The 19,866-nt window shown below is 42.2% G+C and overlaps 1 protein-coding gene across 1 annotated transcript in view; it reads right to left on the bottom strand.

Annotated features, from left to right (window-relative positions):
* Positions 1-19,866, bottom strand: part of OSBPL1A (oxysterol binding protein like 1A) — a 237,375-nt gene that overhangs the window by 79,661 nt on the left and 137,848 nt on the right. Inside the window, exon 16 of the mRNA XM_047696489.1 lies at positions 13,516-13,678. Within this exon, the coding sequence (XP_047552445.1) occupies positions 13,516-13,678 (163 nt within the window). The remainder of the gene's footprint in view (positions 1-13,515; positions 13,679-19,866) is intronic.

Below are 19,866 nucleotides of genomic sequence, written 5' to 3'. Positions count from 1 at the left end.
TAAATCCTAGCCAGACTTACCAAAAAGAAAAGAAAAAGGACCCAAATAAATAAAATCACAAATTGAAAGGGGAGAGATCATAACCAACACTGCAGAAATACAAGCAATTGTGAGGGAATATTATGAACAACTATAGGCCAGCAAACTGGGCAATCTGGAAGAAATGAATAAATTCCTAAAAACATATAAACTACCAAAACTGAAACAGGAAGAAATAGAAAATTTGGACTGACCCAAAGCCAGCAAAGAAATTTAATAAAAAATTAACAAAAATCTCTCAAGAAGAGTCCAGGCCTGATGGCTTCCCAGGGGAATTCTACTAAACATTTAAAGAAGAATTAATACCTATTCTTCTGAAGCTGTCAAAAAAAAAATTGAAATAAAAGGATAACTTTCAATCCACTCTATGAGGCCAGCATTACCTTCACTCCAAAACCAGACAAAGACCCCACTAAAAAGGAGAATTACAGACCAATATTCCCGATAAACATGTATGCAAAAATTCTCAACAAGATACTAATCAAATCCAACAGTACATTAAAAAGGATTATTTTTTTTTAAAGATTTTATTTATTTATTTGAGAGAGAGACATTGAGAGAGAGCATGAGCGAGGAGAAGGTCAGAGAGAGAAGCAGACTCCCCATGGAGCTGGGAGCCCGATGCGGGACTCAATCCCAGGACTCCAGGATCTTGACCTGAGCCGAAGACAGTCGTCCAACCAACTGAGCCACCCAGGCGTCCCTAAAAAGGATTATTCACTGGGACACCTGTGTGGCTCAATCGGTTAAGCAGCTGTCTTTGGCTCAGGTCATGACCCCAGGGTCCTGGGATCAAGTCCAGTATTGCTCAGTGGGGAGTCTGCTTCTCTCTGCGCCTCTGCCTGCCACTCTGCTTATGCTCTCTCTCTCTCACTCTCTGACAAATAAATAAATAAAATAAAAATCTTAAAAAAAGAAAAAAGGAGGACTATTCACCATGATCAAGTGGGATTTATTCCTGGGCTTCCGAGCAGTTCCATATCCACAAAACAACTGGTATGATATACCAAACTAATAAAAGAAAGGCTCAGAACCATGTGAGAGGATCCTCCCAATACATGCAGAAAAAGCACGTGACAAAATACAGCATCCTTTCTTGATAAAAACCCTCAAGAAAGTAGGGACAGAAGGAGCATACCTCAACATCATAGAGGCCATAATCAAAAGACCTACAGCTAATATCATCCTCAATGGGGGAAAAATTGACAGCTTTTTCCCTATGGTCAGGAACATGACACAGGTGTCCACTCTCACCACTGCTGTTCAACATAGCACAGAGAGTCCTAGCCACAGCAATCAGACAACACAAAGGCATAAAAGGCATCTAAACTGGCAACGAAGAAGTCAAACTTTCACTATTCGTAGATGACATGATGCTCTGTGTAGAAAACCCAAAAGACCACCAAAAAAATTGGTAGAACTGATTCATGAACACAGCAAAGTCGCAGGATATAAAATCAATGTACAGAAATCTGTTGCATTCCTATATACCAGTAATGAAGCAGCAGAAAGAGAAATCAAGGAATCAATCCCATTTACAACTGCACCTAAAACAGTAAGACACCTAGGAATAAAGCTAACCAAGAAGGTAAAAGATCTGAATGCTGAAAACTATAGAGCACTTATGAAAGAAACTGAAGAAGACACAAAGAAATGGAAAAATATTCCATGCCCATGGACTGGAAAAACAAATATTGTTAAAATGTCTATGCTACCCAAAGCAGTCTACATATTCATTGCAATCCCGATCAAAATACCATCAGCATTTTTCACAGAGCAGAAACAAACAATCCTAAAATTTGTATGGAACCAGAAAATCCCTGAATAGTCAAACTAATGTTGAAAGAGAAAACTAAAGCTGAAGGAATCACTACTTCGGACTCCAAGCTCTATTACAAAGCTATAAGCATCCAGACAGCACGGTACTGGCCAAGAACAGACGACAGATCAATGGAACAGAACAGAGAGCCCAGAAATGCAAACTCTATGGTCAACTCCTCTTCGACAAAGCAGGAAAGAATACCCAATAGAAAAAAGATGGTCTCTTCAACAAACATTAGGAAAACTGGACAGCCCTATGCAGAAAAATGAAACTGGACCGTTTTCTTACACCATACAAAAAATAAATTTGAAATGGATGAAAGACCTAAATGTGAGACAGCAAGCTAACAAAATCCTAGAGAAGAAAACAGGTAGCAACCTCTCTGATCTAGGCCACAGCAACTTCTTACAAGACATGTCTCTGGAGGCAAGGGAAACAAAAGCAAAAATGAACTATTGGGATCTCATCAAAATAAAAAGCTTCTGCACAGTGAAGGAAACAACAAAACTAAAAGGCAACCAACAGAATGGGAGAAAATATTTGCAAATGACATATCAGATAAAGAGACAGTATCCAGAATCTATAAAGAACTTACCATACTCAACACCCCAAAAATAAATAATCCAGTTAAGAAATGGGAAGACATGAATAGACACTTTTCATGAATTTGAGAAATTCATTGAGAGATCTGGTAGGAGACACTTTTCCAAAGACATACAAATGGCTAACAGACACATGAAAAAATGTTCCACATAACTCAGCTTCGGGGAAATACAAATCGAAATCACAATAAGGTATCACCTCACACTGGTCAGAATGGCTAAAATTAACAAGTCGGGAAATGAGAGATGTTGGCAAGGATGTGGAGAAAAGGAAGCCTCTTACACTGTTGGTGGGAACGCAAACCGGAGCAGCCACTCTGGAAAACTGTACGGAGGCTCCTCAAAAAGCTGAAAGTGGAGCTACCCTAGGACCCAGTGACTCTACTACTAGATATTTACCCAAAGGATATAAAGAGTGATTCAAAGGGGCAATGTCCACAATAGCCAACTATGGAAAGAGCCTGGATGTCCACTGACAGATGAATAGAAAAAGAAGATGTGATATATACACACACACATATATACATACATATACACACAATGGAAAATTACTCAGCTGTAAGAAGAATGAAATCTTGCCATATGCAATAATGTAGATGGAACTAGAAAGTATTATGCTAAGCGAAATAAATCAGTTGGAGAAAGACAAGTACCATATGATTTCACTCATGTGGAATCTGAGAAACAAAACAGATGAACACAGGGGTAAGAGAAGGAAAAATAAAATAAGATAAAAGCAGAGAGGGAGGAAAACCATAAAAGACTCTTAAAAGATAGAGAGCAAAATGAGGGTTGCTGGAGGGGAGTAGAGGGGATGGGTTAGATGGGCGATGGGCATTAAGAAAGGCACTTGTGGGGTGCCTGGGTGGCTCAGTGGGTTGAAGCCTCTGCCTTCGGCTCAGGTCATGATCCCAGGGTCCTGGGATCAAACCCCACATTGGGCTCTCTGCTCAGTGGGGAGCCTGCTTCCCCCTCTCTCTCTCTGCCTGCCTCTCTGCCTGCTTGTGATCTCTGTCAAATAAATAAATAAAATCTTAAAAAAAAAAAAAAAGAAAAAAGAAAGGCACTTGTTGTGATGAGTCCCGGGTGTTGTATATAAGTGAAAATCACTAAATTCTACTCCTGAAACCAATACTACACTATATGTTAACTAACTTGAATCTAAGAAAAAAGAGGCCTAAGGGAGAGCATGCTTGGCAAGCTGTAGAACCAGAACTGAGGTCAGAGGGACAGAAGTGAGGAGTACAGAGGCAGACTTCAGAATGGTGGCCGAGGGCCAGATCATGTTGGGCTTTGGCTTTTATTCCAGCCAAGAAGCAAAGCCATTGGAGGATTCAGTGCAGAGAACTGACATGAATGGATTCATGTTTCAGAATGATCGCTGTGAATGCTGGGTTAAGAACACTTCTGGAGATAAGGCTGCAGGCAGAGAGAGCAGTCAGAAAACCACTGTGACCACCCAGGCCAGAGATGGTGGGGGTGCAGGTCTGGGTGATAAGATTCTCATATGGCAAGTGACCAGATTTCATTTCATTATTTCATTTTTCATTTTTAAGGGGAGAGCACAAGCTGGGAGGGGAGCAGGAAGGGCAGAAGGAGAGGGAGAGAGTGAATCACAAGCAGGTTCTACGCTCAGTGCAGAGCCTGATATAGACTCAATCCCACAGCCCTGATCCAAAACCAAGATCATACCTGAGCCAAAACCAAGAGTCAGATGCTTAACCGACTAAGCCACCCAGGTGCCCCTGATGTATTCTGAAGGTCCACCTAATAGAATTCATTGATTGACTGAAGGTGGATGTGACACACAAAAATAAAATTGTCTATGATGGAGAAGTCAAAGGTTGCCAGAGTCAAAGGTCAAAAGTCAAAGGTTGGCCAAAGCATCTGGAAAGACAGATCCTTCCATCTACCAAAATGCAGTAGACTGCAAAAAGGGCAGGCTTTGAGTAGAAAGCAAGAGTTCTCTACAGGACCCTTTTAGACATGTAGGAGCTCTCTTAGACATTAAAGTGAATTTGCCAAGTAGATAGACAGACATGAGTCTGAAATTCAGGGGGAAGACAAAGGCTGGAAATACAAACTTATGGATTTATCAGAATACAGACAATATTTAAAGGCACAGGACTACCATGAGCCCACTTAAGGCCATGTTGCTCAAGCTTTAATGTCCATATGAATCACCTACAGATTTGGGAAAAAATGCATTATTTTTATTTACTAGGTCTGAACTGAGGCCTTAGGTTCCTACATTTCCAACAAGTTCCCAGGTGATGCTGATGCCTACCCTCAGACCACACCTGGGAGTATAAAGGACCTAGAGGTAAGTATGGACAGAAAAAAGGTTACCTGCCTGCCCCTGCGACACTCTAATATCAGAAGTTGGAAGGATGTAAAACGACTGGCAAAGGAAACTGAGAAAGAAAATGAAGTGTGCTATTTTGGAAGCTAAGGAAAGACAATGTTCTAAGAAGGAGGGTGTAACCAACAACTCTAAGTGCTGGTGAGAGGTCAAGAAAGAGGAGAACCGAGAAAGAACCACGCAGTTAGCGGAGTGCAGTGCAATGGTGACCTGTTCCAGAGCACTATGGGCAAACAGGGTGTTCAAGACAGATGGTCAGAATGGAAAGCAATATGGAATCAAAGGTATTTTTTTTTTTTATTTCACTTATTTGAGAGAGGCAGAGATAGTGACAGAGATACAGAGAGCAGGAGAAGGAGAAACCAACTCCCCGCTGAGCAGAGCCCGACACGGGGCTCCATCCCAGAACTCTGGAATCATGACCTGAGCTAAAGGCAGATGCTTCACCAACTGACCTACCCAGGAGCCCCAAAGGTATTTTTATACGATTTAGCACTGTAAGGATGAGACAGTTGATGGGAACAAGAATTACCTGGGAAAGAGGAGGAGATGCACAGATGTCCTTCTGAAGGTCCAGTGAGGAGTGGAGGGGATCCCAGGCACAAATGGAGGGGGTGGTTTCAGTTAGGGACACAACACTCATCAATGCAAAGCAGAGAAGGCAGAACATGCACACGTATGAACACAGCCAGGTGTGTGACAGCTTCGACAGTGGAATCACGAGTCTCTTGGTGACATAAACAATGGCTTCAGATGGCACAGGATGGAGAAGGCATGAGAAGTTGTAGCTGACATAAGCATGAAAGCAGAATGTGAAAGCAATGGACTACAGACAAGGAGTAGGACTGCTGAGCTGCCAAAGAACACAACATGGACTTTAGAGGCCATGAAGATTCAGCTAGACCCACTGGTGTGGCCCTAGATACGTCTCCAGCCTCACCTAGTCCCTTGAGGACTGGGGCTGGAAGCGGGGAAGAGGGATGGTGCAGCATAGAGGGATGGTGCAGCATTCTGCCAGCTGAGTACAACGCAAGGAGAGAAAGGCAGGCAACTGATCCCGTGTTGCCCCAAGCAAGCTAGGCCTCAAAGGAGGGACAGGAGGGCACACGTGGAGTGAGGGGTGGTGTAAAGATGGGAGATGATGTGGGGCACCTGTGTGGCTCAGTTGATGAAGCATCTGCCTTCGGCTCAGGTCATGATCCCTGGGTCCTAAGATCCAGCTTCCTATCAGGGTCCCTGCTCAGCAGGAGAGTCTGCTTCTCCCACTCCTTCCCTCTCCACTCATGAGCTCTCTCGCTCTCACATAAGTAAAAAAATAAAACCTTTTTTTAAAAATGGAGGTGATGTGGTGCAGTCAAAACAATGTTGGGATCAAGGTTTCTGAGAGAGTGGGTCCAAAGACAGGAGACAAGTGTCAAACCATGGCCCTCTCTGTTTGGCAAACTCGAAGGCCCCGTGTCAGAGCAAGCAGCTAGGGTGGGCTGGAGGGCCGGATCCCTTGTACACTGCACTGACACTGGCTCTCCATGCATTCATCTACCGTCTTGGACCGAATGCGAGCCCCCCAGATTGAAGGACCGGGTCTTAGCTATCTTGGTATAACTGTGCCTACAAAGCACGTGGCACACAGTAGGCACTCAACAGTTGTGTCCGCTTAGTGAAATCCTCTCAGTGCTAAGGACAGTACAAAATGCATGCAGCTTACAGTAAATATTTAATGGAGACATCAATTTAGTCAATAACAACATTTCAGAAAACGAAGATGGACCCAGAAGGTCAAGCCAAATCCTAAAAGATAAATTACACTCAGCAAGTTTACTGACAACACGTAGAGAATATAAGTAAGCTGCTGGATAGTTGTTTAATATTACAAAACTAAAACTAGATGAAGAGCCCCTGCTACTCATCGGATTTTCTCCAGAATGTTTCTTCATGGAAGAACATGGAAGGTGTTTAATGACAGCCATATTCTGTGGTACTCAATTTGCTGTCTATCACATCAATTAATTAATATGTTTTGTACTGGGCAGTAGAGAAAATACAAAAGTTAATACAACAAGGTCTCTACCCTTAAGGGAAATAGAGTGATAAGGAATATCAGTGATAAGGATATAGAGATAAGGAAGGAATGCACAGAAAGTTACAGAACGAGAAAACGGGCAAGAATAAGGCAGTATGGCTAATTCCCAGAAAAAGGGGAGGGGGGAACAAGAGAGAAGAGAGTGCTAGGAATACAGAGGGAGGTGGTAATGCCAGGCACTAGGCAGGGGCAGATGACAGTAAAGACAAATGGAACAAGGCCAGATAAGAAACGGACAGCTACTTCAAAAATAAACTGTAGAAGGAGACAACAGTGACCATGGTGATCAGATCCCGTGTCTTCTAGATGGAAGATGTCAGTGGGGATGGTATCACGTGTCCTCCACTAGGACCTCGAGTACTTACTGGATTAAACTCTGACATAGGTCATAACTGGTCCTATGTTACTCTCCTCCAGAAGAAACCAAAATCCTTATATTACCACTTTCCGTTTTGAAACTTTTGACTTAAAAAGACACGAGTACCACCCTTGGAACTGCTGAGAAATGCTAAAACTGGCTTCAATTTCATGACATAATCATCTATCGGTTTTGCCAGTCTACACTATTGGATTGCATGCATTATTCATGCACATTTCGACCAAAATAGCATTAAGAGGAAAACCTAGCAAGAAAGCCTTTCTTCAGCAACTGATCTCAACATGTTTCTAAAAAGGAAAATGAACAGACAGTAAGAAAACCAATATATTTTGAAGTTATAATATCCAAAAGGCAGAAATTTTGGTGAAACTGCTAGTTCCATCATACCAGTTCTAAACAATAAGAGCCACAAAATTACTTAACTGGTAACAAACGTTTCAAAAATAATTCCTTAGAAGATGATCAGAGATTCACAAAGTCAAGCACCCTGAACTGTCCCCACCCTTGCTACTATTTCCATCCCCCCACACCGTGCTCTCTGTGAGCAGGTCTCATAGCCCCAACTGGATTGTAAATTCCTCAAGAACAAATGTTATCTCTTAGATAATCTCTTAGAACCACCTCACCCCGGCTCACTCCTTGTCTGCCATCCGTCCTCTCCTACACGGAATCCACAGTGGGGCGTGCAGACTGTATGAAATCAGCAAGCACTACTGATTCTCTTGTGCTTGTATTGAATACCAATATATTTTTAGGGAGGACAGAAATACCAGTGGCATTTGTTCAAAACCTACATTCAACATTTAGAGAAGAACTCAGGGATTTAGGAAGATAGGGTAATCGTGATCATACAGAGACCACCAGTACAGTCCCATGAAGAGGTGTCAGTGAGGGAACTCAAAACAAGAAATGATTACTTCTGCCACGGGGAGTCAGCAAAGACTACTCCGGGGAGGAGGTAAGTTAGTGATATTTGAGAGCTCTGGTAGGAGCAGAGGGTAGAATACAGAAAAACTGGAACGGAAAGGGTAGGAATACGAACAAGGACCCACACTCTTCTTCCCTAAAGTGGTTCTTTCTATTATTTCTACACTTCATTTGCTTGCAGAACAGTTTTTTCCAGAGAACCAGTTTTCCTTTCGTTTCTCTTTATATCTTGTTGCTTTAGTGTGCGTGACTGGCTTAGCCCCTGTACCAGGAAGGGGTCATTTTATAGGAAGATCAGCAATTTCACTCAACATAACCATTTTACTTCTTTTCTTAAACACACACACACACCCAATTAGATGCTGCTCCTTTTAAATCATGTTACACAACAAAATTCAACCAAATTGTGAATAAGAAATCTATTTGCTTCACGAATTTTTCACAAAATCTTTAGTTACCAAGCATACTTGAAAAATAATGTAAAAATGACCAAGCGATCCCACAGCGCTGGAAAAATCAGTCTATACTGTATGCTTGCATCAAGGTCTTGTCTCACCCGCTATATTAGATTCTCATTGATCCTGCTTATCTGCAAAACCTAAAGGGACAGAAGAGAAAAGTAGCCGAGAGAAAACAGGAAGTCACATGGCCTTTAGGTCTAAACAAATAAAATTATCCTGTTGTTTTAAAAGAAGTAAAAGAAGTTGTAAAAGCGACTTTTAAAGATTAAATATTGAGTCAAAAGAATTTACAAGTATTTCAAGAGAAAAATCTTTAAAAATCTTTTTACATCTTTTGGGGTGCCTGGGTGGCTCAGTGGGTTAAGCCGCTGCCTTCGGCTCAGGTCATGATCCCAGGTCCTGGGTTCGAGCCCCACATCGGGCTTTCTGCTCAGCGGGAAGCCTGCTTCCTCCTCTCTCTCTCTGCTTGCCTCTCTGCCTGCTTGTGATTTCTCTCTGTCAAATAAATAAATAAAATCTTAAAAAAAAAAAAAATCTTTTTACATCTTTTAAATAGTAGCTTGATTTAATCTTTTATTAGGAGTCAGCAATTAAAAATCAGCTTTAAAAAAAAAAAAACTTTAAACGAAGTATAGGTTTGCATACTTTTTCTTGGTCTTCTTTAACTCCACACCTAGTAGCCGCTGTCACTACCATGCTGCAGGGCTGGAGGAAGGCTAGGGTGACTAATGCAGTTAAATGAAGGGAGTAAGGGGACAAGACTGATTTGAGGACACAGGCAGGATGGGGATCATGTCAGGAGCCTTGAAGGCATGTTATGGAGTCTGATTTTTATCTCAGTGCCATGAGAAGCCACCACAGGATTTTAGGCAGGGGAATGCAATGAGGTGGCCGTCTACAAAGTGTCATTGTGGGTGGTGTATAGAGAGTGAATTTTAGGAGGGCAAGGTCGGAAGCACGGTAGTTAAGAGGCTGGACAGGAGCGGGAGTGGGTATGGCACAGGTGACAGCTCAGTGTGCTGGATGCCGTTTTAAGTGTACATGTTTATCACAGTGAGCTCATGACCCACTTGCAGATGAAGAAATGAGGTACAGAAAAGCGAAGTAACTTTCCAAAGGATATAGGAATTAAGAGAGTCATAATTTATCAACAGCCTCCAGCCCCGGCACCTACCTTTAACCCTACAGTAATAGAACATACATGGCTTTGAGGTACGATTTTAAGATAGAATGAACAAGCTTTGGGCTGGGTTTCATGGATGGGCACATCAATGTCACAAACCACTTTGAGGTGTCGGTGTCTGGCTTTAGAAGAGGAAAGAGATGCCATTTACTAAAATGAGGTAAACTCTAGGAGGAAGAGGAGGTGGAAGATCTAAGAGAAAGATAAAAAACTCATTTGTTTATCCACCTGATAGTTGAGTATGTAAGTCTCTAACAAGAGGTCAGGGTTAGAGATATAAATTTGGGGACTGTGGTGGTCAGACTAATGGTCCCCCAAACATGTCCATATTCTAACCTCCAGAACCTGTGGCTATATTACCTTACATGGTAAGAGGACTCTGCAGATGTGGCTGGGATCCTGAGATGGAGAGGTTACCCTGGGTGGGCCCCTTGATATCCCTAAGGTCCTTTAAAAAAGTGAGAGAGAAAAGTCAGAGTCAGAGAGAGCATCTGGAAGATGTCACACTGCTAGCTTTGAGGATGGAGGATGGGGCCTCAAGTCAACAGATGCAAGTGGTCTCTAGAAATTAAAAAAGGCAAGGAAATAGATGCTCCCCCAGAGCCTCCAGAAGAAACACAGCTCTAACCAAGACCTTGATTTGGGGACTTCTGACCTCCAGCACTGTAAGAAAATAAATCTGTGCTGTTCAAGCACATTCGTGATAATCTGCTATAGTAGCAACAGGAAACTACTACAGGAATTTTAAGTTAGTATTTAATGTGATGTGGTATTGAAAGGGAAGGTAAAAAAACAATAACCAAACAGCAGTTCTTGAGAAGGTACAAGGAGATGGGGACATGAACAAATGAAGAGGGGATGGCTTTCACTGAGGAGGGACATTTCTTCTTTTTTAACAGAGAGGAAGAAGGAAGCAGGAGGGGAGGTTGATGTACAGCGAAGAGATGAAGTCATTCCCAAATGATGGCTTTTATGATCTCAGTGAATATATGGCTAGGTCATCAGCAGCCCACAGCTTGAACCCCGGGCACTGGACTCTTAACCTTAATGCAGTTATACACGCCTCAAATGATTTTCAAGATTTCTAGTGGAAATAGTAGGAGTGGCCACAGAAAGTACTCTCTTCAGGCAAATTCAACGCAACTCAGGTGAGTCATTCAGGGCAGGAAGGAGCAAAGACATGGCACCTGTCCCTCTCCTTCATTTCTACAACCACAGCAGAACATGCTGATTGACGCAGACGCTTGCACTCAGGCTCACGATACTCCTCAACACAGCAAACCATAAAGCAACAAGTACTGCAGACCAGTCTGAATTGGCACTTGGGCTGTGTTGTTATTTGCCAGTCCTCACCTGGGGACTACAGTCCTTTTTATCTCTTCCTCCCAGAGGAGATGATCTGGGAGAGTGTTTTGGGTGCTAAAATAGGAGAAGCAGAAAGATGACAGTAGCTGCTAAATGTCTATCAAGAAGAGAATGATCAAGAAAACAGTGGTGAATCATATCCCGGACTTTTACACAACCTTTAAAAAGAATGAGCTAGAGTTGTACTACCGAAGGGAAAGATTTCCAAGTTATGTTGTTACATGAAACTGCAGATCCAGAAAGATCATCAGCCACTTCCACTCCTGATTTGCAACAAATGAAGCCATATGAACATGTACACATACGCAGGGGACTGCTTTAAAAAGGCCTGGAAGAGAATGGATCAGGCTGTAAGACCTTACAAGGAAGAGTACATAACTAGGATAAGGGATGAACAGAAAACTTCACTGGGTAATGCACATTCTTTTTTCTTTCTTTCTTTCTTTTTTTAAGATTTTATTTATTTATTTGACAGAGAGAGAGAGAGAGAGAGAGATCACAAGTAGGCTGAGAGGCAGGCAGAGAGAGAGGTGGGAACAGGCTCCCCACTGAGTAAGGAGCCTGATGCGGAGCTGGCTCCCAGGACTCTGAGAATCATGACCTGAGCTGAAGGCAGAGGCTTAACCCACTGAGCCACCCAGGAGCCCCTGCACGCACTTTTATACTGAGTCATTTATAACAATTTTTCTTAATGAACATTAAATTTTTTCTCTCTTTAAAAAAAAAAAAAAAAAGACCATAAAAGATGAGCTGAAGTGTCTGGGCTCTTGTATATTCAGACCTCCTTGCATTTAATCCTATGATCCCTCTAGCGACTTTCCCTTTTGGATGCCCCAAATGGAAGGAATACAGAAGATAACACTATAGGACTTGGCACAGGGTAGGTGTGAAAAAATGTTTATAGCCTCCAATGTCATTCCTCCTCCCTTCCCACTTCTCTCACTCATGTTAAATACTTCCTTTGCCCTGCCACTCATCCCACTGCTTTCAAATCCTAGCTTCACTTTCTCTCCCCAGTGAGTCACTCCTTTCACTAATGCCTTATCTAAGACAACATCATCATCAGTATAATCTTTTCTCTAATGATTCCAAAATCTGGCTATTAAAACTACTTCTCATTCTTTTCATTATATCATACTTCCCACAATAAAAGTCCTATTTGCTCTGTTTATCTCACATAACGAATCTCTTTGCCAAAATCCCACCAAACAATCATTTTCCCTGTCTTAGATGATCACCATTTTAATTTCCTCAACCCCATCTTCTTTAGTTCTCATTTCTATTACCTCTCACGGTGCTTCCTTTAATCTCCTACTTTGAATGTGGTCCTTTCACTCCCTATCCACCGGGATCTCCTGCTTTCATGGTCAAGTTCAACAAGAACAGTAATTGCGTACATCCATCTATTCTGTTAAGAACTTGATTTCCTCACATAAGAGAGCTGTTCTCAGCCTCACTCATCTCCAGCCACTCTCTGACACACACCCACCTCAGAAACTCTGAAGTAAATTCTTCAAAGGTCAAAACTGCTTAGTGGGCCATCCCCTCCCAAGTCATTTAGCTCCCCACATACATCTGTTTTTGGATTACCTAGTACGCATCAGGCCCCATCCTAAACCCAGTTTAAACACAAGAACTCATTTAATCCTGACTCAGCCTGTGGAAATGGATATACTTATCCCCATTTTAAATACGTGTCAACACAGAACCTGAGAGGTCACAGAACTTGTCCAAGGTCACAAGGCCGGCTAATGTCAGAGGCAGGACTCCAATTTAGACAATGGAGTCCATGCACATCAGTTTGTCAGTTTTTTGGCATGTATTTCTGAGGCAGAAGTAAGCACTTCTCTCTGCTCCAGCCACCGAGGGGTCACCGCTACTCTGGCACTCAGCATACTGTGCGCTAACCACATCCCTCATCTGAACCCTCTGAGGATACAGAGTACTCTCTGATGACAGAAACTGTCCCTTGCTCTAGCCTGAGACACATAACAGCACCCGGAAGTAGGAGGTATTTAATGGTCCCTGGATAAAGGAAAAAGAAATAAAATTTGTTGAATTTTAGCAGCGCCCTCTCTCCAGTTTAGCATACGCCACCAGCGTCGGCAGACTCATTCTCGACTTTCAGGCTCCTGCCTCGGTAACACCACACGAAAGGCAGACCGTTTGGGGAGCGGTAGTGCTGCGTCTCAGCTGCCAGGTCCAGGACGCTGCAGGTGACATCGACCCTCACAGACATTTAGGTGGTGGGCTTCAGTTCACCAAGCACCACGGGTGGCGGGATGCTAGAGTTACCTGACAGCGCATCATAGAACTCGTCCTCACTGAGGATGCTGCGAGGTGGGGAGCCTTCAACCAGAGACCGCTCTAATTCATGATGCTCGGTGGCCAGGGTCTCCAGTGCTTCTGACAAAATTTTGTTTTTTTCTTGCTCCTGTTCCAATTTAAAATTCCTCACCTAGAAGAGAAGAGAGAAACATGAAAAGACTTCAGAGTGGCAGGAGCCACAGTCTTACGCATGAAAGATGTAAAATTTATTTGCTTTTTTTTTTTAAATTTATTTATTTGACAGAGATCACAAGCAGGCAGAGAGGCAGGCAGAGAGAGAGGGAGAGGGAAGCAGGCTCCTTGCTGAGCTGAGAGCCTGATGTGGGACTCGATCCCAGGACCCTGAGATCATGACCTGAGCTGAAGACAGCGGCTTAACCCACTGAGCCACCCAGGTGCCCCAAAATTTATTTGCTTTTCATCCAGTTCAACTGCAACATCAGAAATGAAAACAGCCGTGTTATATACATGCACAGATGAATAAGCACACTTACTAAGCCAATTCTATTCTTCCCGTGGGGCCTTTTCTTACAACAGCTCTAGCTAATGAAAACAGATTAGGACTAGCAAATTTGGCTCAAAGGACCAAGATTCTAGTGTAAGAACAGAGGCCGATTCAGAAATCAGATAAAACGTTTTAAAAACAGAGACACCCTCTCTCATCATTAATCATGAAATTAAGCCAGCTTTCGAACAAAATAATTAAAACATTCTGAATATTAAAACATGTACGTTATGATCGGGCCACTGGGTGGCTCAGTCGGGTTAAGCATTGGACTCTTGATTTTGGCTCAGGTCAGGATCTCAGGGTGGTGGAATCAAGCCCCGACCTGGGCTCGCACTCAGTGAGGAGTCTGCTCGAGATTCTCTCTTGCCCTCTGCCTACCCATCCCACTTGCACGCTCTCTAAATATAATAATAATAATAATAATAAATAAAGCATAAGATATAATCTTCCAGCTCACTTTCAAAATAGCTGATATATAAAAGGAAACGAGTGGCCAAGCAATTGACAATTTGAATTGACTTAATTTTTCAATTCCGTATTTTGGTTACGGTTCCATATTTTACCATGAATTTAGCACACTAATAACAACAACAAAAAGAGATTATAACAAAGGCAAAGACTGGTTTCATTTTTCATCTTTTAATGAAATGATCAATTCCTCCTACCTAATTCAAGAGCATTTCAAACTTCGCAGTTAACAAACACCTCCCGAAATTTAAGCAAGCTGACCCTCCTACAAAACAGCAGGTGCTAGATTTGCTGCGGACAGTTTCACCTGTCTTGATATCAGGACTCTAGGAATCAAAACTATTCTGTAATCTCCCTCAACTTCCAGAAAAGAGATCTACCGTTACCAAGGTGCAATCTCAGAAGTCTCATGTTCCCTAGCTGCCTCATCTAAAAATTAGATTATTAGATAATAGTGGAATTCTCTAACAGTAGTCTTCAACCATATATTTTTTTTTTAATTTTTTTTTTTACTTTAGCAAAGCAGAACCTTTCTCAAAAATAACCCCAACACAGGAAGCAGATGTTTCAGAAAGCTGTGCTGGCTGACACTGGGACAACAAGGAGCACTACAGCTTTCCCTCCCCTTCATCCAAAGTGGGGACTATTCCAACAGTTTGAAAAGCACTGGGCAGGGTGACTCCACAACCTCCCCCAGGTGGAAGCTCTGATGGGTCCTGGGAGCCACAGAACTCAGCCTGCTCTCTGAATTAGTCTCTCTGTTGAATCTCACCCTTTCAGACCTCCTGACGCTCCCTGGCACCTTCTCCTCCCTGTGGTTCTGACTCCAGAGTCCTTTGTGGCCCTGAGTTGCTGAGAGCCACACATCAGGTTCAACACGGAGAGCCCTGGACAGAACTTAAAAATACAGCTTTAATGAAATGCTACATTCACAGAAGAAACAGAATAAAACCTTTATTATCTTGGGAATAGTTCTAGTCCTCAGGCACCTTAGTGTTTATCATTAAAGCAATGAGATTATTATTAGAGCTGTGATCATGAAATAAGAATAGCAATAAATGCTAAATCAACAAGGGCATACAAAACTGGAAAAAAGTTAAGTACTTCTATAGTTACAGTTTTTAAGAAATTGCAAAATACTTGTAAATATTCCTACAATCTACAATTTATCTCCAGAGGAGGAAGTACTCTTATTTCGGCTGGAGTCAACTTAAAGCAACAACAACGATGACAACAACCACCCCAAATTGTTCTCCCTCCATTTCATGGGTAAGACAACTCATTTATCTGTAAACAAGGACTACAAAATTGAGCACAATGTCCAAAATTATCCTTTCTTCAAATGGAAAAGATCTCTACAGCACTGTTAAATATCTAGATTCCAGAAATACCACTGTAGGAGGATCCAAGCTCCTTCAACCCTGCCCACCTGGCTCCCTTTAGCTTTATCCTTACAGCTTTTCAAATATCAAAATGCAAATGCACTGTTGAAACTGAAGCTTTCAATATATGAATCAACTAAATTAACCCTTCTACTTCACAAATACATTAGTTTTATACCTACATTCATCTAGACTTCAGAATAGTGGCAAAATAAATGACTGAGGCCCCCAAATACCATGTTCCCTCAACAAAATCTTATTCAAAATCCAATTTACCCCTTTATCCATCTAAAATAAGCACCACTTCATTTCTGCTACTTTGGACATATGTTCTCACTTGTTCTTAAGAGGAGTGAAAAGGGTGAGAAGCAGAAGCAGGAGAAGAAGCTCTCACCACTATTCTAGCTCTTACCTTGTTTTTATCTCATTGACCTGACTACACTTGTCCTTGTTTCAAGCATAACAGGATCTTCTGCACTGAAGATCCCTTCCTCGAAAATTACACACAAAACAGCAATTTCTTTCATCAGGTACAGTGATTTACCTGAGAGTAGGTATATACATCGCAGAAACTACAGTAAAGAGGTGTTCATTGCTTTAGGGAAGCATCTAAGAACATACTAACTCAGTAACCCTGGAACAATGGAATTCCAAATCCTCTGCAATCTCAGTATTTCAGCAACACCAGGGGACAACCTGGCATTTAAAAATTAGTGCAGACGCCCAACATATGTGTTTATAATTACATTAGAACATTTCTAGAACACGGGTGATATTTTTCAAATTAAATATAAAATTCAAATAAAAAATTTACACCCTTGGCGTGCCTGGGTGGCTCAGTGGGTTAAAGCCTCTGCCTTCAGCTCAGGTCGTGATCCCAGGGTCCTGGGATCGAGCCCCACGTCGGGCTCTCTGCTCCGCAGGGAGCCTGCTTCCCTTCCTCTCTTTCTGCCTGCCTCTCTGCCTACTTGTGATCTCTCTCTCTGTCAAATAAATAAAATCTTTAAAAAAAAAAAGATTTTATTTATTTATTTGAAAGACAGAGAGATCATAAGTAGGCAGAGAGGCAGGCAGAGAAAGAGAGGGGAGGAAGCAGGCTCCCTGCGGAGCAGAGAGCCCGACGCGGGGCTCGATCCCAGGACTCCGGGATCACGACCTGAGCCGAAGGCAGAGGTTCTAACCCACTGAGCCACCCAGGCGCCCCTAAATAAATAAAATCTTAAAAAAAAAAAATTTACACCCTCAGCCCTCTTAACTTTTCCATAACTAAAATTAACATATAACAAAGTGAACGTAAATGTCAAACTTATTAGGAATAATTTAAGGACCAAACCATCACACTCTCTTAATAATAAAAATATACATGCTCCATGTCTGTACCACTTTAGACTAATGCAAATAAAGCCTTTCCACTCATCGTCTCAAACCACAGCAACACGATCATCTTACATTTTACTCCATTTCATGCTGGCAGGTGGAAATTCACAATGAACACTTCCAAAGTGTTCTTCACACAGTGAGCAGATGCCGGCTGAAGAATCAAGAGTTTTAAAAAGTTACATGCTAGCCAGTGCACACATATTTTATCTACTCTCATTCTATAAAGTACCCTGCTATTTCCCCATGTCCACAGAGGTTAAGTTGGGCGGAGACAATAATTACAGCTGGCAAAAACACACTACTAAGTGAGGAGTAGGTGATGAGTATTCACAGAATATTGTGTCCAATTACCCAATTACAGGTTAGGTGAGATTCTGGTCTTGATCAGTCTCATAAAACTCTTTCAACTGGCCACACTCCCATCAGCTAAATAGCATTAGCCTTACTCATTATTGGGTGCATGGCTACAATAACACAGAATGTTTTTGCTTAACACTGAAATACTCTAGACCTTGAATTTAAAACATCTAGTTTCATCTCTCAGGTAAGGAATTACACTGACAATTATTTTTGTGGTTATAGGATCAACACTATATTGACTTCAAAACTTCTTAAGAGATGTGTGCTTTAGATGATTCTTTGCTATGGCCACAGCTGTTACAGTGGGTCTGGTTCTTTAGAGCTGGTAAGGGCTCTTCTGCTCCTGGAAGGCTACCTAACTGTTTTGGTGTACAAGGATAGAGCCCTTGTGTGAATGACAGAGTTACTTCTAAATCCATCGCCAGGATGAATCACACCCTCATCTCCAGGCCCAGGAAAATTAAGGTCTGATCCCTGTCTGAGGCACAATCAAGTGTAATAATATATATCCTCATGACCACAGGATATATTTACTTTGTTTTAAAGATTTACAAAGCATCTTTACACACATTACACCTCCAAGTTTTCACAGATTCTAATGCCCTTCTATACTATCCCATCATGGCCTTCTATGCTCTCCGTGTAATGCATTTCCTTATGTTCCTGAAGGCCTTTTCTTCAGTCCTTTTGAAAAAGGACTTCCTTACTAGAGGGTATTATGCTTAGCGAAATAAGTCAGAGAAAGACAACTATCATATGATCTCCCTGATATGAGGAAGTGGAGATGCAACGTAGTGGGTTTGGGGGGTAGGAGAAGAATAAATGAAACAAGATGGGATTGGGAGGGAGACAAACCATAAGAGACTCTTTTTTTTTTTTTTAAAGATTTTATTTATTTATTTGACAGAGAGAAATCACAAGTAGGCAGAGAGGCAGGCAGAGAGAGAGGAGGAAGCAGGCTCCCTGCTGAGCAGAAAGCCCGATGTGGGGCTGGAACCCAGGACCTGGGATCATGACCTGAGCCAAAGGCAGCGGCTTAACCCACTGAGCCACCCAGGCGCCCCAGCCATAAGAGACTCTTAATGTCACAAAACAAGCTAAGGGTGGCCCGGGGGAGGGGTGTTGGGAGAGGGTGGTGAGGTTATGGACACTGGGGAGAGTATGTGCTATGGTGAGTGCTGTGAAGTGTGTAAAGCTGGCGATTCACAGACCTGTACTCCTGGGGCTAATAATACATCATATGCTTATTAAAAAATAAAAAATATATATTAAAAAAAGAAAAAGAAAAAGGACTTCCTTATGTTCCTGAAGGCCTTTTCTTCAGTCCTTTTGAAAAAGACACTTATTCAAAAACAACTATGCCTCAGTGACCAAAGCAGATCTGTCTGACAAGAGACTATGGAGATGGAGGCAGGATAAGCAAGGCAGTTGTGGTGGGGGAAGAAGGACTGTATAAAGCTTGCAGATGTGCAGATGGCCTTAAAATCTTTGGCTTTGATTCTGAGTGAAGGGAAACTGATGGAGGGGTCTGTACAGAGGAGTAACCTCATCTGATTTATATTTGAATATGATCTCTCTGGCTGACCTTGTGGAGAACCGGGGGGAGGTGAAGAGCAGAAATCAACAAGATCCTTTCAGAGGCTGCAGCAACAGCCCAGGTAGGAGATGTGAAAGAACAATGAAGGTGCCCCTATGTAGTGAGATTCTGAACACTCTTTGTTGGAAGGCCTAAATGATTTGCTGACAGACTGCCTATGTAGGAGATACAAGAAAAAAGAACAAAAAAAATTAAGGATGATTTCACAGTTCTGGCCTAAGCAACTAAAGATAGAGCCATCGTTACCCAAAATGGGAAAGACTCCAGAAGGAACAGGGACAATCAGGAACTTCATTTCGTATATGTTAAGTGTGAGATGCTACCAGACATCCAAGTGTAGGTGTCAAGTAGACATCAAATGAGGTGTCCAAGGAAGAGGTCCAGGTTGGAGATAGAACTCTGGGAGTCATCTGCAAAATATATTACAAGCTGTAACAGTAGAAAGAATCATTGAGGGAGAAAGCGAGGTGTAAACAGGAAGAAAACCAAAGACTTCTATTTTCTTCTGATTGGAGAAGTGAAAGAACCAGCACAAGGAAACCAAAAAAGAGAGGAAGAGAGACAGAAGGAATACCAGGAGTGTGTGGTATCCTGTAAGCCTCTGAGAAGTATTTCAAAGAGGA

This window comes from Lutra lutra, chromosome 12, assembly GCF_902655055.1.
Source record: "Lutra lutra chromosome 12, mLutLut1.2, whole genome shotgun sequence".
Taxonomy (NCBI): Eukaryota; Metazoa; Chordata; class Mammalia; order Carnivora; family Mustelidae; genus Lutra; species Lutra lutra.
The sequence above is the reverse complement of the archived record's forward strand: the minus strand, read 5'-3'. Positions and strand labels throughout refer to the sequence as shown.